Raw genomic sequence first — 23,839 nt, forward strand, 5'->3', positions numbered from 1 at the left:
TTAGCTAAATGGAAGCATTTCTCTACCTGGTCACAAAGGAATCCGTTATCACCAGAATCAGCAGATGTCCCAGTCATTTTAGATTCTTTTGTGCCTCAAATTGTCAAGGCTTTCTGTTAGCTTGTTGAAAGTCCATCTGGCGGCAATCAGTGCCTTGCCATCCTCTCATCCTGCCACACACACTTACCCTACCACAATTAGTTCTTGAAGGGCCTCATTAGAACCTTCCCACCAGTGATGAAACTCATGCCACAATGGGATCTCTGCTTTGTACTCCCAGTTCTTACTAGACCATGTTTCGAACCAATGGCCACGTGTTCCATGTCAGACTTCTCCATGAAGGTTTTAGTTGCCATCACATCAGCCAGACAGGTGAGCTAACTGGGAGCACTCATGGCAGACCCAACATACACCGTATTTAATAGAAAAAAGGTCTCCCTTCATCTCCATCCAAAATTCATCTCCAAGATAATTCAGAGTTTCACACGAACCAACCTATTAATTCACCATGTTCTTCCCAAAGCCTCACATATCCACTGAGAAAGAGGCTGCATGCACTCAGTGTCAGACAAGTCGTGGCCTTTTATCTGCAGAGAACAAAGCCAATTAGTAAAACACTAAGACTTTGTCAGCTATAGCAAAGTTATATGAGGGCAAGTGTTATCAGCCCAGAGAGACTAAGTGGAATCTCTGCATCAGTGTTATTATTTGGCATGTATTCCTTCCCGAACAGGATGAAGGCCCAATTGACGAGAGCCCAAGCAATCTCCGTGGCATCTTTGAGATGTGCCAATACCAGATATTTGTAAAGTGGCTATCTGAAGTTCCATCCACACCTTTATGAAGCATTACAACCTGGTCTAGTCGTCTTCAGTAAATACAGCTGTCAGGACAGCAGTGTTACAGACTTCCATACCAATTGCATCTTGCACCCTGCTCCTATTTGAATACTGTTTACCAATCACCCCCATGTGGAGCCCACATAGGGACCAGCACTGAAGAAATGGAGGTTCCTTACCCATAACTTGAGGTTCTTTGAGATGAGTGGTTCTTATTTGTATTCCTCTACCCGTCCTCCTTCCCCTCTGGTTTGGATCCTATTTGATTCATGGTAAGAAAACTGGAGAGGTATTGGTCCATACCACCCTTTATGCCCTCATTTTGGAGCACAAGGAGGGCAACAGCGCATGCATGGACCAGTGTATGCTACTTGCTACAAATCTCTGGTCTCAGGCATGTGGCCTGCATTCTAGAGCCCTGTGGGGATACAAAATTTGTATCCACATCCAATCCGCAAACATGGTCAGAATATGGGGAGAGCATTTGCTCTTATAGTAGGGATAAAGGAGAGAAGACCGAACTGGGGGCGGGGAATCAAATCCATATCTTAGATGTCTGTATACTAATGCAGGAAGTATGGGAGATAAGCTGGAAGAACTCAAAATGCTAGTAAATAAACACAACTATGACATAGTTGGCATCACAGACTTGGAGGAATAATACACACGATTGGAATATTGGTATGGAAGAGTACAGCTTGCTCAGGAAGGACAGGCAGGGGAAAAAAGGGAGAAGGTGTTGACTTATATATTAAAAATGTATACACTTGGACTGAGATTGAGATGGAAATAGGAGACAGCCTTGTTGAAAGTCTCTGGGTAAGGTTAAAAGGGGTAAAAACAAGGGTGGTGTCATGGTAGAGGGTCTACTGCAGACCACCTAATCAGGAAGAAGAGGTGGATGAGGCTTTCTTTAAACAGCTAACAAAATCATCCAAAGCACAGGACTTGGTGGTGATGGTGGACTTCAACTACTCAGATGTCTGTTGGCGAAAATAACACAGCAGGCACAAATTATCCAACAAGTTTTTGGAGAGTATTGGAGACAATTTTTTATTTCAGAAGGTGGAGAAACCTACTGGGGAGAGGCTGTTCTAGATTTGATTTTGACAAATAGGGAGGAACTGGTTGAGAATTTGAAAGTGGAAGGCAGCTTGGGTGAAAGTGATCATGAGAGTTCATGATTTTAAGGAATGGTAGGAGGGAGAACAGCAAAATAGACAGTGGATTTCAAGAAGGCAGACTTTAGCAAACTCAGGGAGTTGGTAGGTAAGATCCCATGGGAAGCAAGTCTAAGGGGAAAAACAACTGAAGACAGTAGGCAGTTTTTCAGACGCACATTTTTAAGGGCATAAGAGCAAACTATCCCATTATGTAGGAAAGATGGGAAGTCTGGCAAGAGACCGCCCTGGCTTACCCAGGAGATCTTCAATGATCTAAAAATCAAGAGAGTCCTACAAAAAGTGGAAACTAGGTCAAATTACAAAAGATGAATATAAACAAGTATGTAGGGACAAAATTAGAAAGGACAAGGCGCAAAATGAGATCTAACTAGCTAGAGACAAAGGGTAACAAGAAAACATTCTACAAATACATTAGAAGCAAAAGGAAGATCAAAGACCGGGTAGGCTTGTTACTCAATGCGAGGTATGGGGGTGGGGGCAATAACAGAAAATATGGAAGTGGCAGAGGTGCTTAATGACTTCTTTGTTTCAGTTTTCACCAAGAAGGTTGGTGGTGATTGGATGTCTAACATAGTAGATGCCAGGGAAAATGAGGTAGGATCAGAGGCTAAAATAGGGAAAGAACAAGTTAAAAATTACTTCGACAAGTTCGAAGTCTCCAAGTCACCAGGGCCCAATGAAATACATGCTAGAATACTCAAGAAGCTGACTGAGGAGATATCTGAGCCATTAGTGATTATATTTGAAAAATCATGGAAGATGGGAGAGATTCCAGAAGACTGGAAAAGGGCAAATATAGTGCCAATCTATAAAAAGGGAAACAGGGACAACCTGGGAAATTACAGACCAGTCAGCTTAACTTCAGTACCAGGAAAGTTAATGGAGCAAATAATTAAGCAATCAGTTTGCAAACATCTAGAAGATAATGTGATAAATAACAGTCAGCGTGGATGAAGAAGAAATAGTGTCAAACCACCCTGATAGCTTTCTTTGACAGGGTAACAAGCCTTGTGGATAGGGGGAAAGTGTTAGATGTGGTATTTCTTGACTTCAGTAAAGCTTTTGATACTGTCTCACATAACCTTCTTATAAACAAAGTAGGGAAATGCAACGTAGGTGGAGCTAGAACATAAGAAGTGATCTCTCTCCTGCAATCCCTCTCCACCCTGTGCCAAACAGAGGCTAGGGACACCATTCCTTACCCAACCTGGCTAATAGCCATTAATGGACTTAACCTCCATGGATGTATCTAGTTCTCTTTTAAACCCTGTTATGGTCCTAGCCTTCACAACCACCTCAGGCAAGGAGTTCCACAGGTTGACTGTGCACTGTGTGAAGAACTTCCTTTTATTTGTTTTAAACCTGCTGCTCATTAATTCCATTTGGTGGTCCCTAGTTATATATTATAACTTATATTATGGGAACAAGTAAATAACTTTTCCTTATTCACTTTCTCCACACCACTCATGATTTTATGTACCTCTGTCATATTCCCCCCCCCTTAGTGTGCTCTTTTTCAAGCTGAAAAGTCCTAGCCTCTTTAATCTCTCCTCATATGGGACCCGTTCCAAACTAAAACTAATCATTTTAGTTGCCCTTCTCTGAACCTTTTCTAATGCCAGTATATCTTTTTAGAGATGAGATCACATCTATATGCAGTATTCAAGATGTGGGCGTGCTATGGATTTATATAAGGGCAATAAGATATTCTCCATCTTATTCTCTGTCCCTTTTTGAATGATTCTTAATATCCTGTTTGCTTTTTTGACTGCCGCTGCACACTGTGTGGACGTCTTCAGAGAACTATCCACGATTACTCCACGATCTCTTTCCTGATTAGTTGTAGCTAAATTAGCCCCCAGCCTATTATATGTATAGTTGGGGTTATTTTTTCTAGTGTGCATTACTTTAAAAAGTAATGCACATTTACATTTATTCACATTAAATTTCATTTGCCATTTTGTTGCCCAATGACTTAGTTTTGTGAGATCTTTTTGAAGATCTTCAGTCTGCTTTGGTCTTAACTGTCTTGAGCAGTTTTGAGCTACTATAAGGTGGGTGCAAAACTGGTTGGAAAGCCGTTCCCAGAGAGTAGGTATCAGTGGTTCACAGTCGTGCTGGAAGGGCATAACGAGCAGGGTCCTTCAGCGATCAGTCTGGGTCCCATTCTGTTCAATATCTTCATCAATGATTTAGATAATGGCATAGAGAGTACACTTATAAAGTTTGAGGATGTTACTAAGCTAGAGGGGTTGCAAGTGCTTTGGCAGATAGGGTTAAAATTCAAAATGATCTGGACAAACTGGAGAAATGGTCTGAAGTAAATAGGATGAAATTCACTAACAAGAAATGCAAAGTACTCCACTTAGAAAGGAACAATCAGTTGCACACATACAAAATGGGAAATGACTGACTAGCAGGGAGTACTGCGGAAAAGGATCTGGGGGTCACAGTGGACCACAAGCTGAATATGAATCAACAGTGTAACACTGTTGGGGGGGCGGGGGGGAAGCAAACATGAGTCTGGGATGTATTAGCAGGAGTATTGTAAGCAATACTTACTTATTGTAAGCAATACTCCCCGCTGATTAGGCCTCAGCTGGAGTATTGTGTCCAGGTCTGGGTGCCACATTTCAGGAAAGATGTGGACAAATTGGAGAAAGTCCAGAGACGAGCAACAAAATGATTAAAGGTCTAGCTCTTACGTTACTGAAGCCACAACCACGTCACTAAAATGATCGGACCACACGCTTGTCAGTTTGTGATAAGCAAACACAATGTGACAAATTACCAAAATGTGTAATACCTGTTGTTTGCTGAGTGTTACGCCATCTGTAAAGGATATTTTCTTGCCGAGTCAATATTTTTTAAAAGAAAACTTAATTCCTGTTTTTCACTTGCAACCAAACCCGCCTGTATCCACAGCAGAGTTTGAGCTCTGGACTTTCAGATCACTAGTTGAGACCTCTTGAACCACTTGAACTACAGTAATAGCTGTTCTTCTGTCTTTGTATCAGCCACTGGAGAGGGAATGATACCTGCTTTCCCAGTGGGTTTCACAGTTATTAGCTCAGAAGTAATAGAATGCTGGAAATCAGGACTCCTGGATTTTATTTCCACCTCTGGGAGAGAAGTGTGATCTAATGGTTAAAATAGTGGTTATAGATGGCCTAACTAAGCACTTAGATTTGGCAGATTTTATTCTGAGCAGCAGTGTCTGCATGCTCTCATGGAACATAGCCACTATTTTGTTAAAACAATCATACTTCTCTCAATTTTTAAATGTGACACAAGCCATCAAAATGTGACCCATGAAAAATTCTATGGATGAGATTGGGTTCTGTGCCTGATGCTGCTAAAAGTTACCTTTGGCAACCTATATTATCTTATTTGTAAAATTACCTGTGTGATACTTGAGAAACAAGGTGGGTGAGGGTAATATCTTTTATTGGAGCAACTTCTATTGGTGAAAGACTAACTTTTGAGCTTACACACAGCTCTTCAGATCTGGGAAAGGTAGCCCGTGTCAGCAAAATACAAGATGGAACAGACTATTTAGCATAAGTAGTTAACCTGTATTGAAAGAGACTAATTGAGGTGAAGTGGCCAGTTGAAACCTCTGCAGTCATAGGACAAAAAGAGGGGTTAATGGGTTACAGATTGTTGTAATAAGCCACAAATCCAGTGTCTGTAAGTCCATGATCTTTAGTGTATAGCAAGCTCCCAGGCTTGTGTTTTGAAGGTGTGCAGGTTTCCTTTGAGGCTGATTGAGAGGTCAGATTGAGAGGTCAGATAAGGAGTGATCGCTTTGTGAAAAGTACTCACCCACAGGTAATATGATGTAATTGTCTTTTATTTTTTTGTGAGAGTTCATGGTGATTGTCCTGTTTCACCCACATAATTGTTATTGGGGAATAAAGAGTACATCTACACAGCAAGTAAACACCCATGGCTGGCCCATGTCAGCTGACTTGGGCTTGCAGAGCTGTAAAATTGCTGTGTAGGTGACCAGGCTCTGGGACCCCACAAGCAGGGAGGGCTCCAGAGCCTGGGCGCCAGGCCAAGCCCAAATGTCTGTACAGCAGTTTTTAGCCCCGCAAGCCTGAGAGCTCACCCATGCCAACCGTTGCCTTGCCACAGTCTTTTATTCCAGCATAGATATGTACTCTTAGTGCATTGGGTGAAGTACACCACATGTTGTGATAGGTATGTGTAGGACCCATGGATCTTGAAAGCTGTGTTGTGGCACGATATTGGTTGTCGTAGCAGGAGAGATACTTCTGCAGATTTTGCATCTGTTACAATGGGATTTGGTGCTGCTTTGAGATGGTATGGCCTGATTTTTGGGGAGCTTGCTGCTGCTTCTGATGAAGCTGGAGAAGTTTGAAGGCCAAAAGAGGTGGCTTGAAAGATTTTTCAGTATGTGGTCTGCGTCGAGTATTGGTTTTAATTGCTTAATGATACACTGTATGGGATCCAATGTGGGGTGATACGTGACAACTAGGGGGCTGTGGTTGGAGGGCTTTTTCCATATTGAAGCAGGTACACTGAGGTATTTGAGTGGCCTGTTCCATGCTGCAATCTACTTCTCTGGTGGAATGCCCTGGTGTTTTAAGTGTGGTAAGCTGTGTATCCTGGACTTTCTCCTTTGTGCATATTCCGTGGTATCAGAGTGCTTGGCTGCATAAAACTAATTTTTTGGTGTTTGGGGTGGCTACTGGATCTGTGAAAGCAAGTGTGGTGATCTCTGGGTTTCTTGTACATAGCTATCTCTAAAGTTCCACTGTTGAAGCTGATCGTGGTGTCCAGGAAGTTTGATGCTGATATGGGCGTGCTCTCGAGAGAGCTGAATGAACGGATGGGTAATGGTGGTTGGAGTTGTGGTGAAAATCTATAAGGAAGTTTAGCTCATCTGTCCAGAAGATAAAAACATCATTGATGTATTTCAGGGATAGCATTGGTTTTGTGGTGCATTTGTCCATGAATTCTTCCTCAAGGTAGCCCATGAAGAGAGGTTGGCATGCTGGGGAGCCATTGTGGTACCCATGGCTGTTCTCTTTGTTTGGACAAGATGTTGGTTGAATATAAAATTGTTATAGGTGAGGATAAAATGCATGAGTTTGGCAATGTGTTTGAGATGGATATGTGAGTGTTGTCCATTGTCTTGTAGATATCCACGCTAGGCAGCAGTGAGAGATGTTAGTATATAGGGAGGTGACATCCATGGTGGCAAGGATGGTGTTCTGAGGAAGGTTGTTAATGTTTAGAGTTTCTAGAGGAAGCTGGTTGTGTGCTGGAGGACGGTTTCTATAAGTCCTGATATTGCTTCATTAAGAGTGCCATGGTTAGATATGATGGGTCTCATGGATTCCCTTGTTTGTGTATCTTGGGAAGCATATAGAAAGTTTGTGGGGGACAAGGTTGTTAGTTTCTCTTGGAGTTGAACAGGAAAGGATTTGATATCCTTAGATTCCTGGGTTGTCTCTGAGTTCTTTGGTGGTGTCAAAGAGTTGTAGGCTTTGTTAACATAGTCATCACAGTTGAGGACTGTTATGGCATCCCCATTGTCTGCTGATTTAATTGCTATCTGGTGGTTGGATTTCAGAGACTGTATAGCTGACCTCTCAGCACTGGTGGTGGGAGTGTATGGTGGATGTGATTAGGGATTTTAGTCAATCAGTGTAATCAAGTTTGTGGTTTTGTCTGTGGTGGGGTGTTGTCAGATTATTCTTTTTTCTTATGACTGTTGGTGGGGAGGTGGTAGTTCTGGGTGATATTGTTGTGAAAGAATTCTTTGAGGTGGAATCAGTGAAAGAATTCTAGTTCTCCACATATTAGTATAATGATAGGTTCTGTGATGGGGTAGAAGTTCAGTCCCTTGGAGAGTACAGTTAATTTGGCTCTGGTTACAGGTAGTTTTAATTGATGTTGGGTTGTCATGGGATGTCCATGTGATGGGTCCTGGTGCCATGGTTTCTCCCAGAGGTGTGGTGGTCTGTGGCTTGTGAAGTTGTTGCAATTGGTTCCACTTTGCTTTTGTATTGGATGGGTGTCATCAGATTTTTGTAATAGCTATTTTTGGTTTCTTGCATGATCTACAGGTAGGTTTCCTGATTTCGCCCCTCCTCCCCATCTATGTGTGGGAGTATGTGATGATTTCTTGTTTGAGGTGGTCTCTTGTGGCGTATGAGAGTTGCAGGAGATGGTTCCTCACTTTTTTGGAGTCCTACAGAGCTGCTCAGCATATTTGGAGTTGTATGTAGTGGTTAGAGGGTTATAGATGGTGAGTCCTCTGGAGATGTTTTGTTTCTTGCATTTGCTCAGGAAGAAACTGTTTTGCTTCCTTTCTTCATGTTGTGGAGTTTCCATTTCAAATGGCAGAATTGAATATCTCCATTGTTGCTTGCAGTATTGTAGCCATGTTGGTCCCAGGATATTAGCAAGACAAGGTGGGTAAGATAATCTTTTATTGTACCAATTTCTGTTGGTGAGAGAGGCAAGCTTCTGACTTTACGCAAAGCTGCTCCTTCAAGTCTGGGAAAGGTAGTACTCAGTGTCACAGCTTGATTGTGTATTTCCTGAGAGGTGGGTGTGAGGCCTGCTGGTTCAAAATTAAGGACTGAAAATTACAAAAATACAAACAATAGTGAGTGCCAAATGAGATTTTTATCTCCTGGCTCCTAACTCAGTTTACCTTCCTCTAAGCTAAAAGTGAATTTTGTTGGAGATCTCTTCTCCTCCTAAACTGAGATCTTGATTTAGCTGAAATGCAGTACATTTGAGAGCCAGCCTCTTGACTCATTTCCAATGGGACTGAAGTCATAGGTTGCCCTCAGGGAAGATGCTGGCCCGTATTCTTTATGATTTAGTAAGGAGAGTTAGGGAGCAGCAGCCAAGATTTCTGGGGAGAAGATACAAGCTGCATTGCTGTGGTCTCTGTAGCCTGTGTAGTTCTGCGCCTTCAGCAGAGACTACACTGTTCTATAGAGCTGCGGCTGGCCCAGGGGAACAGGTGCAGCACTAGGGAGGATCCCCTGGAATGTGGGCACTTTTGTGCTGCAGTTCAGGAGGGTAAAGAGAGACCTGCAAGAGCCCCCCACATATACAGTAGCAAAAAATCCATTCTTCCTTTTCATCTCAAACACCCATGCTTCCTCCAAACCATGGTATACTTGCATTTAAAAACCTAGGAAATTCTATAAACACCATGTTTAAAAGGGAGTAGGATTGGTTAACTGATAGCAACTCAACTCAGACCCTACAGGGTAAGGAAATGCCAAGCTACGGGACACCTCTTAATCATACCCTAGTGCTTACACAATTTTCACTGACAGGTTCTGCACCATCACAGGAAAATTCTTTTTGCTTCCAATTGATAAGAAAACATACTACACATTAATTTCCCTCACACCATAAAGTAAATCATAGATTATTAGGGTTGGAAGGGACCTCAAGAGATCATCTAGTCCAACCCCCTGCTCAAAGCAGGACCAATCCCCAAATGGCCCCCTCAAGGATTGAACTCTCAACCCTGGGTTTAGCAGGCCAATGCTCAAACCACTGAGCTATTTCCCCCTCCTCCCCTAAATATCAACCTTATGTTTTCCTTAGATACATCACACTGCACACTTAACCTTTGTATATATGTCAACCTGAGTTCTTGCTAACATTGTGTAGGTTGTAAGTAGGGCTTTGCATTATACAGTGAGGGAGATTAATATGTTGCTTTCAGTGTGAGGGACTGAAAAGTAATCGTGGTTTTTGTTTTTTTTTAATATGCTGGTTCTAGACTATCTGGGGAAGATGATAGAGGATCCAAGGTTATTAGTAAGAATGTTCATGTTGTCTCTGTAACAAAAGAACTATAAGAGTGCGCTCAAAACACTGAAACGGAATTACTGCAGTCATATTTTTGGCTGTGCTAGGTCAGAATATGTGGTGACTGGGTGTGACCAAGAAAGCATCTGGTAATTTGCACCAGTGGATATCGTGTGTAACTTTGACTAGCCACATGAGTCTGGGTGGCTTAGGTTGAGGCTATGATGGTGAAGAATTGCATTGCTTGGTTTAAAGACTAGTTTTGTCCTCCTCAGGCTAATTCAGCTGATGATGCTGACCAACTGAAATTGTAATCACCAGGTCTTCACGGCCAAGTATTAATTTTATTTGTAGAATAAGATCCGTGAGTTCTTCTTTTTCCTTCCGCAGGACAAGCAGGAGGACTTAAAGAAGACTATTTTGGAGGGCATAGAGACGGCCAAGCATCAGGTGAGGTTGGCCTTTGATGCTTGTAAGCTAAAACCTCAAAAATAGATGTTCACAGCAAGCATGGCTTACGGCATCTAGATTTCATCAGAGGTGCAAAGACTTGCTATGTAGCATATTAAATCTCCATCATTGCTCTACTTTTTTGGTTTCTTTCTCTGCAGTCCTTTGGCTTGATTTCTAATCCCTTTCTTTCTTAATTACTACCCTACTCCCTCCCTGTATAGGAAAGGGTCATCTTATTAAACCAGCTTTTCACAAATAGTGGCTACAATAAACTCTTTACAAATAATAGGATCACTATATCTCTATAGGGTCTCATAATCTTCAGTTCTCTTAACCAGAAATCCATTTGAGTTTTAATCTGTGTTTGTATCCACCTCATGAAATTTGTCTGTAGAGGACATGTTACTGACTCTTTTATAACTTTGAGTCTTATAGTCATAGTTTAGTCTTGAGAATATTATAAAAAGAGGAACAAAATTAATAAAAAAAACTCAATTTTTCAGCGGGGGTTGGGGGAAAGAGCAAGAAAACATTCAAAATAGTTTTACTTAGAAATTCTTCAGAACAGTGCAGTAAAATATTTGCCCTCAGAGGACTTGAGTTTTTAGCATTTTCAGGGGAATTAGAACCCTCATAAATCAAAACGTCTTGTTACAAAAGAATTTGAGAGAGATCTGGTTCCATTCCTTATCAGATCCAGAATAAAATCAAAATCTTGTAATGAACATGTTTAGTAATATGTCTAATGATGGATATCTCTTTGAAGTTTGAACACAGCAGTCCACTAGAGCTCTTGAGAGAATATTTGTTTCATATTTATCCAGGAATAATTAAATTGGAGAGTGTTAAAATAAGAGCCAAGAGAATGTCTTATAGTGATGGACTATGTTCTATTCAGCTTAATAAAGAAGAGGTGAAAGGGTGATTTGATCAGTCTATAAGTACCTACATGGGGAACAAAAATTTGATAATGACCTCTTTAGTCTAGCAAAGATATAATAGGATCAAATGGCTGAAAGTTAAATCAGTGTGCGAATTTTTAAGTGAAGGTAATTTATCAAGCAATTTTTGAATTAAAATTGGCTGTTTTTCTAAATAAATGTTCTAGTTCAAACAGGAATTAATTCAAGGAAGTCATGGTGTGTGTTACACGGGAGATCAGACTAGTTTATCACATTGGACCCTTCTGGTGTTGTAATCTGTTATAACATAGCTACAGTCTAAATGTGGATGTGTTTCGTTAATTTAATGATTGGCTAGTCAAGGGTATCTTTTTCAGAAGGCTAACAAAATTATTTTACTGAATTATTGAAATCGCAAAGTCTTGGTTTGGAATTTATATTGGCCCTGTTAGATACTTGATATAAAACCTCTCGCGTAAGAACCTGAGGATGAAGTATCAAGGATAAGGATGATATCAGCAACAATAATAAATATTGGGCCTATTGTTGCCAAGTCCTTGGAGTTTACTGCTAATACACTACAGTTTCTCAACCTATATCTAGATAACTCTAAGTAGTATCTGGTGTAGACAAGGTTTTGTTAGTCAGTAGATCACTTCCTATAGAGTTCACATAAAATGCAATGTTGGCTTTTATGAAGTACAAAATGACAGCTCAGTCACCAGTAAAATGGTTTGATAATACTTAACATCCCAGCCCATAGTGGAGCAATGTGCTGATAAAAAATAAAATAAAAATAAAATTAAAAAAAAAAACGCCCTCACATCCCTGCCCTGTTCTAAACTGATTCTTAGGACCTTGCATTTTTCAGAGACTGTCTGTGGCAGTAGCTTTACTTGTAGAAGCTGTGTGTTTCAGCTGCTCATTACTGATCCTTTCTACGACAGATTATAAAGTAATGAGGTGATTTTTGAATGTGCACCCAAAATTCCTTCCAGAGATGCTATTTGGCTTCTGTCTTGGGTTAATATTTTCATCTACCATCATGTCTATCCCCATGGCTCCTTGCTCCATAAATATTAAAATGAATTGTATAAGATGGATTTTCTGACTAATTCAGATGTATAACTTCTCTTGACAAAAGTTGGTTGAGAATTTAGAGAAAAATAACTCATAATTTCTCTTTAGTTTTGTCTGGTCATGTTAAAGCCTGTTCTGTTAATAGACATTGGTAATGAAAGCAGGTGTTGCAGTTTGAAATCTATAAATCCAGCTACAGGAGTCTCACTGCAAATTTACCAAGCATCAATGTGCGCTGTCTAGATGCTGCACTGGCAATTCTGCAACGCCTTTCTGAGAAGATTCTCTTGAGGAGTGTCATCTTTGGCATTATTTTGTCTTGTATTCATCACTGGGACGCCTCAAGATGGAAAAACTATTGTAAATGCTTTGTGTTACAATCAATTTCATGAGGGCTTTTTTACATCCTTTGAGCTAGTTTTGTGGGATAAAACTCATGTAGGTCAGTTATTTCTAGCACATATGAGGCTAGGGTTCTCACCATGCTCTGTATCTTGTCATGCTATTTTGTTCTGTTTGAATTCTTGTTACTTTTGTCATTTAAAAAAAATACCTGTTTTGCTTTTCCAGTAGGATATTTTTGTGATTTTTACCCATTTGTTTTACTCCATTGTATGTTGCTTAAGATTTCGATAAGACACTTATGATTGCATCCCCCTTTCTCTTTACTCACCAAAGTATGGATTTGTCCAGTGGGAGTAATTACATATTGGAGTTGCTATCTGATAGTTATTTGTAACCTACACAAATTCACCTCCCTTTGAAGTTAGGATTCATTCTTTAGGCAGTTAGGGCTTCAATATTTGAAACCTTGTATCAAAATAAACAGGCTATTGTTATTGAAACTGTTATAGTTTATGTAAGCTCCCTGATAGCCCATGTCTGTTACTCCAGAAAGAATGCAGCGTTGTAGCTGTGTTTGTGCCAGGATATTAGTGAATCATGGTGCATGAGGTAATATCTTTTATTGGACCAACTTCTGTTGGTGAGAGACAGACTTTTGAGCTCTACACAGAGCTCTTCCATTTCTGGATGGGTATCTATCACAAACCACAGCAATCACACACACACATTTGGCAGTCTCAGAAGTAAGACTAGGGACTGAATGAGCATAGAATGTAGACTGCCTTCTCTCCCCTGGAGGTGACCATTCTCAGTTCTGGCTTGACCCATATATTGGGGACCATGTGGGCAATGCTTCTGCTGCTGCTATACCTTTGCTGTGGCTAAATAGAGGACTGAAGTTTCTACAGATGGCTGGCATCTTATAACTGCATTAAATTAAGTTAAAAAAATAAAATAGAAAAGATGTTGTCAAAGTGGAGTCAGATAGGAGGAGCGACCGAAATGAGTAAGGAGTGGCTACTGAAGAAATACAATAGATAAAATGAATAGTTTGACCAGATGGAAGGTATGTGTGTGTTTGGTGCTGCAAGTATTTGACGTTTGTAAACACCACGGAGGATCAGGATTCGATTGCTTGAGGAGGTGGGGATTAATCAAACCAGTATATATAGAATAACTGCATGAAATTTAAGTAAAGGAAAACTTACCATGGACATCAAGAAGTTTCCCCAGCAGTGAGATCTCTTAGACTCCCAAGCAAAGTACTAATAGTCTATTGCTAGCCATCTAAAACAAAACAAGACACTTAAACATACTACAGGACACAAACTTGCACTGTTTTAGATTTAGAAAATTCCAATTAACCCGGTTTACTTATTTCCGAGTTCTTTGATTCTCGTAGTATGGGGATTTTGAAACCTTGCATCAGGAATTGAGTTTGGACAACATGGTTTCTGCTCATATATTGAAGTTGTTTGTATTTTAATACATAGTGCATTGCATCCCAGAGTGCATTTTAAAATATCTTCACACAGTACAGATCAAATGAGTTCCGCATGTGGAATGGAGGGGCAGCTGCTAATTGCATAACAGTCGCAGGAGGGAAAAATTGAGGTCAAAGCACCGGGGCAACCCCAAATTTTAAAGAATATACTATTGGTCCTTGCATATGCATGCAGAGCACACATTACTTTGATTGTTAAGGTCTCATGAAAAAGAGCCTTCCACAATAAACTCTGTGGAACTCAGTGTCTGTCTGAATAATAAAGGACTGAGTAAATCTGTTTATAAATTGACTCAGGGAGTTCAGGTGTTTTCGGACTTGAGGATCAAATCTCTACGGCTTCCTCTCTTGCTGCATAGTATTGCGCATGGATTATATGTATGTAGCAATAGTGTCATGCGAAATAAGTTAGAGGATCAAGACACAGTGCACAGAGAACAAACATGCATCTTAAAACAATGTACAATAAAACTATTGTGTCTCATAAGAAAAATCTGTGCCAGACCGCTTTTGCCCTTTTTCAAGTGGTGAGAGGAGACAAGCTCAGTTTTTTAGATTCTTCATAATAGCACATGACTGACTTGGACCACCAAACTTCTCAACAGGTTTGGATTTGCCATCACTAAAGATTCCCCTTCTCAAATGCATAACCAAATGGTTAACTTTCACTAGACACCTGCAACCTAGCAATGGGGATGTACAGGATTTTCGGTCAATTGAAGGAAATGGGTAGGGTTGGATACAACTCTAATAAATCCAGCATTAAGCCTTCTCAATCTAAAACAAGAAAGGGGAGGTACTCCTACTGTTTTTAATCATCTCCACTATCAGATATTCAGAGAATAATGAAGTTAAACAGTGAATTAGAGATTATTTCCCTATAAACTGTTTAAATAAAGTTCCTAATGCATTACTGAGTTTTATTTTGAAGGGCAGATGTACACATGCTCATGGACAGGACACTTAATCCCCTTGTGGTGTGGGGTGGGTCCCCATCACTTGCCAGCACTCTTTGTGGTATCAGTCATTCCTGTGTAACTGGCTGGTTCTTTTCCCACATGGCTTGTGTTATCTCAAGGGTAGAAAGGGTTGATTACTAACTTCCACATTCACCTCTCTTGTCAGTTTTCTGAGAATCTACAGTGTCTCTTTTCCAAAATCTTTCATGTCACTCATGCTTTAACTTGGGCTGCTCATGTTAAACTTCAGTTTTTGGAGACAGCGTCTGATGGCTCTGAAGAGAATCTCACCATTGACCTTCAGATTGTTCCTCTATCGTCTTTTCAACTCCATGTTCTCTAATTCTTCTTTTCAGAGACTAGTTACCCTCTCATTATGGCTCATAAGGCTATTTGATGCAATTTTTGTTGCATATAATTGAGTTTTGTCTGATTTGTGGGTGATAATCCCATTTCAACATGTTACAATTCAGAAGATTCAGATGTTGGCTATTCTCCATTCTTGTATCACCATATGATTGTGTTCTCAGTGCTCTTTTGCTGAGAAATGGCAGCCTTTTGAACAGTGTGTATTGGAGAAAATTTGATGCAAATGATTTGTTTAGAGGTAATGAAACTGAACGAAGCTAGAAGTCAGGAAACTTTCCAGTGAGATCTATGAAATTGTGAGGGTGGTGATGTGGTCTTAGTGATCTTTTCCAATGTAATTCACTAACCAAGTAGATTCATTGGGACCTTTTTGAGAAATTAGCTGAAAATACACTGGTGGGGATTTATACAGAATATTCATTAAAATTAATAGATCAATGTAAATCCCTATGGTGAAAATTTCAGCCACTAACACTCTTGGTTGATATGTTTTGCCAGTATTTATAACACTTTTTTTTTTAATACACCTTTTTATAACAGGAGCATGAATCTGAAGGTGGAAGGACACCCCTAATGAAGGCTGCAAGAGCTGGTCATTTATGCACTGTACAGTTTCTTATTAGCAAAGGTAAAATATTAGTACCAACTTCAGTGTCTGAAATGTCACTTAACAGTTCTATTAAACTTTTGTGTTATGGCTTTAATACCTACTAAATAGAAATTTTCCTTATGTCATGTATTAGGTTTACGGGTTATGTGGTAAGTGCTCATTTGTGGCGAGATGATTTTAATTTCAGTTAACTCATATTATACAGGTGACTGCTCACTTCTGAGTACAGAAATACTTTATCGAAAATATTTTCCACTGAATTGTGCAGATTAGTAAGGCAAAAATGTCAGTCAGTACATTGTTAGATAGTATTTCTAGCATTTTATTCTAAAAATGTTTTGCAGTCAACTCTTGCCCAGGAGTACTCCTGGTTTAAAAAATAAATAAATAGCCCCTTACTATGAAAGGATTGTGATTCTTCCTTAGAATATAAAAATAAATCTTCTAACAGTTATTTTAAGTGTGTGAATACCCCTCCCTTTGCTCACTTTAGGGTGACCAGACAGCAAGTATGAAAAATTGGGACAGGGGGTGAGGGGTAATAGGAGCCTATATAAGAAAAAGCCCCAAATAGCGGGACTGTCCCTAAAAAATCGGGACATCTGGTCACGCTAGCTCACTTGCATTGTAGTATGACTGTTCATCTTTTTATGAAACTCAGTTTACCTCAGAAATCATCCTATTTTTACTTCTGAAATGTCTTTGCCATTGTTATCCTCATTCTGATTTTTATTGCAACTAACTTGCATCCTAGATCTGAAATTCTATAATACACCCTCAAAATCAGAAAATACACCAGGCTTGTTGTTTAGAATTTAAACATGAAGAAATTCCTGCTAATTCTGCATAAGCTGTTTTCTTCATAGGTGCCAATGTTAATAGGGCTACTGCTAATAATGACCACACAGTGGTGTCATTGGCATGTGCGGGGGGCCACCTTGCGGTTGTTGAGCTCCTCCTGGCTCATGGTGCAGACCCTACTCATCGACTTAAGGTATTCAATTTAAATTACTCATTGTGATTCTAATATACTCACCTTTCATAATTGCTTATCCTTATACATAACTTGAAACTAAAGTACTGCAGAGTTGACTTTGATTAAAAGGGAAGGCTGGACAATTTTAAACTTAATTTCACAGAAAAATCTCTTCATTTTTATATAGCACAGAGGCTAGAAGAACTCCCCTTACTGTTGCATTTTCTGTCTCCAAACTCTTACCCCAGGATGGCTCAACAATGCTCATTGAAGCTGCAAAGGGTGGACATACAAATGTTGTTTCTTACTTACTGGATTACCCAAACAATGTTCTGTCAGTTCCTACTGCAGACATGTCTCAGCTCACACCACCTTCTCAGGATCAGTCTCAGGTAAGACATAAAAGTATAATTAAACATACATTTCCACAACAGAAAATAAAACTTTCTAGTAAATTTTTTTTAACATTTAATAAATGGAAACAAAGTTTAGTGGAAGTAAAATAAAGATCAGTGACATTGATTTTTCTACGTTACATATTTAGAAACTCTTACCAAAAGGGGGACACGAATGAAGCTTTGTTTACTTAGGAGTTCCTGAAAAATACACATGTATATTGTCCATCTTACTTTTAATAATTTCTGTTCCCTAATAAGCCAGGCCAGATACAGCATTTCTAGGCGACTGTTGCACTTGATTGAAGTTACTCAGCCTTTACCCTCTTGCCTCAGCACTCCTAAAGCCATGTGATGATGCGATGGAAACACTGATGCTTGTTTTCCTTAAGTATTGGTATCTTGTGTAAAGTGAAAGGCAGCTTATTGCATGTACCTGGGATTTTCAAAGTGGCCCAAAGGAACTAGATTTTCAGTGGGAGTTGGCCACCAAACTCCCTAAGAATCTTTGGAAAACCCCAGCCTACAAAGAGAACCAAGAATTAGTTGATAGAATACAGTTAGGAAAATAAAAGATGCAGATAAAATGCAGTTATATTCAGAGTTTAAAAAGCTGCATATATGATGTCTAGGCTAATACTGTGTTCTAAGTACTTCCAAAAACTGGCAAGTTTAACATGAAGTAGTTTAAAATGCAAGAGTTTTTATTTGAAGAAAACCACCCAAGTGCTATGACTGCACTGGTTACTACATATACAAGTACAGTGTGTGATGAAGTTTCACTGAGCAATGTCTGCCCTCAGTAATGGCTCTCATTAAGTGGAGGTGGTCACTTTTTATAAAATTTGATAGCTTCTATTTTAAAAAAACACTTTCCCAACAGTGTTTGGCTGGCAGGATCTAATAGGCCAGTAAAGTACTACTTTGGACTAACAAGTGAAGAATTACAACTCCAATTGGAAGTATTGTGTAGCAGTTCCTTACTGTTTTTCACATGCCCCTTTTCCTGCATATGATTTGAAAAGGAGGTAACTAATAAAATTCTGATCTGTGGGCTTGTACTGGATACAAATTACCTACGTGCCTAATTTCCTAAGCTTTTTTTGTGGCTACTGGGGCCTTTATACACCTCAGAATCCCTGAGACGCCCCAACTCATGAGGCAGTTTATTTCCCATCTTTCTGGGTATGAGATATTGGATAGTATAAAAACAAGTAAATGTTCTTAACCACTTTGGAGGTAGAAGAGGGGAAGAGTATGGTTAACTTTGCAGTTAGTATATTAAAGATGAAACATGTTACTTTTGGAAGTTGGTATGTTAAGGGATAACATGCAGTGCACAGTTAGCAGCTGAGTGGAAGGGAATGTATGCAAACAGAAATGTGCTTCTGGATTAAGTTATGAAACTCTTATCCACTGAAAACTAAAACTGAGACAAGTTCTTTCTGAGTTGATTTTTAGGTTCCACGTGTACCAATGCATGCACTTGCCATGGTTGTACCTCCCCAGGAACCTGATAGAGCTCCTCAAGAGAATTCTCCTCCACTCTTGGGAGTACAGAAAGGTCAGTATGTAGCCACTTGAAAGTATCTTGTTTTAGCACCTTTCAGGATTGGGGAAAGCTTTATTATAGTACTTCTGAAACTAATGTATAGGTCAGTCCTCACTTCATCAACCCTTAAACACTTGTAATACAGGTGTAGTTCTACCGGGAGCGCACTGTTCTCTGTAATGTGTAATTCATACTTATTTCATTGTGTAATATAGAACATTAACATTAGTTACTGATCATGCTTATTGAAAAAATTACTTGAAGAAAATGATCAATTATCGAATTTCTATTTGAACAGTTTATTAGTGTGGGTGCGACTTAACAAAGACTAAGTACTGTACACTGATCATTCTAAATTAGTTGTAATTCTTCTCCATATACTCATTGCATCAGCCCATTTTCTTTTTAAACTAGTGACATGAGTTATGTATTGCCAAAACAATTAACTGCAAAGCTACTTGTAGGAGATTCCTGATCTTGCCCAGTTTAAGTTACGGTTATGTCAGGGTTTTCATTAGAAGCAAGGCTAAACTCATTTTCACAAAGAAAATGGTATTTTCAATAGCTAAATGGCAAATTTCATGGGTCATCCTTTTGGAAATGGATTCTGCATTGAGATCTTTGTTTCTGTTAAGCTAGTTCAGTGAGAGAAAAGCATCTCTTGTGGAGAGCTCCAGATGGAGGTTCTTCAGGCCTAATAGCTCTAAAGGTGTTTTTTTGGGGAGTTTGGGAAAGGATTTTAAAATATCAAAATAGGAATGTTAAGGTTGCAGTAGATGGGAATCATATTGACTAGGCATTAGTCTTGTTTAATTTTTGAGTGCAGGAAGGAGCTCCGTAACACAGGAAACTGACTAGAGTAAAAATGTGAAAACTAAGATTGAATATGCAACCCTAATTCTCCATTCTGTGCAAATGTGATATGTATTGATTATCTTTACATAACATTATTTCTCAAATACAACTTATCATAGTGTTTTTTTCCTACTACTTTAGACATATGTATAGCAGATCTGGCCTAGTGGATTGAGACCAGATTGGGATTTAGGAGACCTGGGTTTTCTTCCCAGCTTTGCCACTGGCATGTTGGGTGACTTTGGGCAGATCATGTCCCCTCTCTGTGACTCAGTTTCACCATCTGTAAAATAGAGACCTCCTTTTTAAAGCACTTTGAGATCTGATGATGAAAAGCACAGTATAAGAGCTAGGAGGCATTATCCTTACTATTTATGGTGTCTGAGTCTATAAGTATATACTGGCATAGATAAATTTACAGCTAAATTAAATATTAATGATCAGTGGTATTTCAGTGATAAATATTTCTCTAAAAACATCACCAATCCTCTTAACTGGCATATGGAAACAGACTTTTGCATCTGATGGAGAGTTTGGTTTCATTTTAATTATCTGAGAAATTAAGTACATTGATATACTGATTCAGAGCAGTACTATATAGGCTTCACTTCTCTGCACAAGCTTTATAAACAAAATTTGGATGCAATTTGAGAATAGGTCACATGAGAAAATAAAAATTAGTTATGCTTATACAAAACATAGTGGAGGCCGGGGGAGGAGAAGCATATTGTCAATGCATCTCAAGTATTTCACTGAGCAGCAGCATGTTGCTGGGATTGCTGTTCAAAGTGTATTGGTCCCCAAAAGAAAACATGCAATTTTTAGAGAAATACTTCATAGGTTCTGATTAAACTAAAGTACATAATATCTTTGAGGAGAAAATATACTTTAAGGTAGCATGTGTAACCTCTTAAGTGTATCTAAGGCTGTAGGAAAAAATGTTTTGTGTTAAATAACTGGTATATGGTCATATAAATAGTCTATCCTGCATATAGACAGTATTTAGCTCTTGTATAGCAGGGTAGAGTAAGAGTTGTGTATTAATCTATAACATTTAAGTTCCTAACTTTTGACAGACTATGTAACATTAATGTTACATTTAAATTATTTTTTTTGTGGATTCTTTTGCTGGGGGGTAGGCAGTGCATTTGTAGTAAAGGGTACAATCAGAGGCATACACATTATTCCGGTAAATAAAAATGTAGTGACTTGGTCAAGCTTTTAGGTCACAGCATTCACTTGCAATAGGAAAATACTTTTTTATCCAAAAAGCTTTGACCAGATCTCTAACAAGGTTTACACAAACTCTAAACCAACTACTTCAAAATGAGAGGCGTGTGATTTTTCTCATTTGTATATCTACCAACTCCAGGTCTACCCATTTTTTCGAATCAGTGTATTAAACTTTTGCAGCAAATATAATAGCAACACTTTTCATAATGAGGAGTTAGCAAATTAAATGTTGAACTAGTGAAATCAAATTATTCACTGTCTTTTAGTCTTGAAGTGGACTCTTACTAGGACTTTAAAAAGCAGTTGGTTTAGATCTCAATGGCAGATTACCAGGTTAGAGATGTAGGCGAAGAGTAAGGTTTAACATGTAGTAACCATTGTACAATTTGATATTTGTCAAAATAATTTAATTATAACAGCACTATTTAGGAGAAAATTAACACAGGTGAAAAAAAGTGAACTGGCAAAAAGGAAATGGAAAATTTTCAGATAAGTAAGCTATGTCAGGGTAGAAACTTGATGAGCAAGAATGTAAAGAATAATCAAGTGGAATAAAAGAAGTGTCCACAGTCTTCAGAGGAGTATCTACTATAGTTTTTAACAGATATGGTGATAGGTGCATTAGAAATATTTAGATCAGTTTTTGAGAAAACTAATAAAGGTCATGGTCAAAAATTAGTTATAAGCCCCAATTTCATCCCTTTTAAGTTTTGAAGAGGAAATACTTGGGACTGAATTTTTATAGGTGGTGTTGGGCTGAAAGACAATCATTTTTATTTAGTTTGAAGAAAGCATTAGAAATCAAAGAATTTGGGAGAAATTACATATTACTACTTTTAGTCTCTTTGCATGTCTATTACTCATCTATTTTACCCACATAAAACTTAAATTGCAATTTATAATTCCTGGTGCAAAGGAGCCATTTAAAATGTTGAAGTACAAGAGTTTTTGTGAGCTGTAGTACACTGATGTCTGCCGCTGTCCTCAACAGTATGGAATGAGAACTGCATAGTGGTAATAAGCAATACTGACACAACCAGAGGACGTTTTCCTTTAGCTAAAGTGGTGGGGACTGTACATCTGGAGTTAAAGGACCCACACTGTATCCATGCATCAGCTTAAGTACTCACTGGCCATGGTGTGTGGTGCAGTGATGACTGTGAAATCCTAGGTGGTCATGGATCTGTTACACAATGAATGGCAGGCTATGCATGTTGTGATGATGCAGAATTGTAGTGACTTGTTATGCTGCCCTCTGGACTAGTCTTGCAAAACTGTCATGAAAGTGTTTACCTGGCTGATGAAATCGGCTCTAATTCTGACCTTGATGGAAAAAGTAACTAGTTTCTTCCCTCATCAAAAAATACTGTCCTGCAGTAAGGAGGCAGATAAAATTTGGCCAGGCTGACCTAATGGGGGATCTTCTAATAGTCTTTAACAGTAGTTTTAGTACCTTTTTAATAAACTGTTTTCCTGACATGGTGTCAGCATTAAGTCTACTAGACATTCTGTTTTAGCCCAGAGAACTTTCCATTCATTTCCCCTGCAAATGTAACCTGTTGTTCTTATTATACATGTACTGTTTGGCACATGTTTGGCTGCACCAGTTGTCAGTCCCCAGCAGATATAATTATCAGCCTCACAATATATGCACCTAACTGTTTTGAGTGCACACTTAGATGTAGATTTTTTTTTTAAAAAACAAAGGCATTTTCCTCTCTTCCCACTTGCAAAAAAAAGTTAATTTAAAGTTAAATTATTGCCACTTTATAAAAAGCTGTCAGACAATGCTATAGTTCAAAAAAATCATAGCAAAGTTTAGAAAAAGATATAAAGCTGTCAATTGATCATTATTCTTTTACAGTTAATTTGTAAATGCAACCTAATGTTTAAGAAAGGGACCTTTAAATTCTTTTTTGCACTCTAAATATTATTCATAGAACAAAAATATGCCAAGTTAATTTTCCATGGATTATAGTCACTGAATATCACCCTTTATATATTTTCAAATTTTAATTTAAAAATGTAAATTATGAATTTTTTAAAACGATACACCAAGAATATGTATAGGTAGTCCTTGGAAAAGCAAATTTCTTAGCTTTAAAAAAATGAAAATATTTCATTTCACTCTAGTACTAAACAGTGTTTTTAAAAGTTATGAATAAATGTGAAATTATATTTTTGAATTTTGAATTGGCAACTGTGTAGGCTTTTGCTAAGTAAAAGTTCCACTTTATAAATATGTAGTTTGGAATTATTGCACTTATAAATTAACTAATATTAGTATTGACAAATTTAACTGAGAATATCCAGACTGATCAATGTTTTATCACTATTCTTCTATTGTTTTTTGAGATGGGAAATGGTTTAGCAACTTTCACTGGGTTCTCATATGCTCTTGATGAGTGAGTATAGGAGGGGGACAGCAGAATGCTGTATAAGACAAGTAGTCTTCCACCAATGTTTCTGTATTAAATTAGAGGAATGCTACAAACAGCTATACCAATGTATATTCTCTCTTCCTGAAGCTACATGCCACTAGCAGATGCACAGTTTTTGAAAGTCAGGAAATTGAGCTGAAGCTACATATATAGCTGTACTTTGACCACTATCTGCTTTTCTTCCCCAGAGACATCTTTATATCCATGCACTGTAAATCATCAAGAGTTCTTTATAAGCCTCTTATCCTCATACTGTGCTAACCATCCAACCCTGTATGCAGGCCTTCACAGCCAGAATCTCCTCTGATTTATTCTCCCATTGCA

At 38.7% G+C, this 23,839-nt stretch overlaps 1 protein-coding gene across 12 annotated transcripts in view; it reads left to right on the forward strand.

The window, feature by feature from the left end:
* The window catches only part of LOC120369909 (ankyrin repeat and KH domain-containing protein 1), a 187,582-nt gene that overhangs the window by 103,400 nt on the left and 60,343 nt on the right, over window positions 1–23,839 (forward strand). For 7 of the 12 annotated variants that reach the window (XM_039483703.1, XM_039483696.1, XM_039483699.1 and 4 more), the window contains exons 11-15: window positions 10,232–10,291; window positions 15,994–16,081; window positions 16,930–17,057; window positions 17,288–17,431; window positions 18,896–18,998. In XM_039483703.1, the coding sequence (XP_039339637.1) occupies window positions 10,232–10,291; window positions 15,994–16,081; window positions 16,930–17,057; window positions 17,288–17,431; window positions 18,896–18,998 (523 nt within the window). Of the gene's footprint in view, window positions 1–10,231; window positions 10,309–15,993; window positions 16,082–16,929; window positions 17,058–17,287; window positions 17,432–18,895; window positions 18,999–23,839 lie in introns of those variants that run through there. The other 5 variants (XM_039483698.1, XM_039483706.1, XM_039483705.1 and 2 more) reach the window with 2 other exon arrangements.

Source organism: Mauremys reevesii, linkage group 8 (assembly GCF_016161935.1).
Source record: "Mauremys reevesii isolate NIE-2019 linkage group 8, ASM1616193v1, whole genome shotgun sequence".
In the NCBI taxonomy this organism is placed as follows: Eukaryota; Metazoa; Chordata; order Testudines; family Geoemydidae; genus Mauremys; species Mauremys reevesii.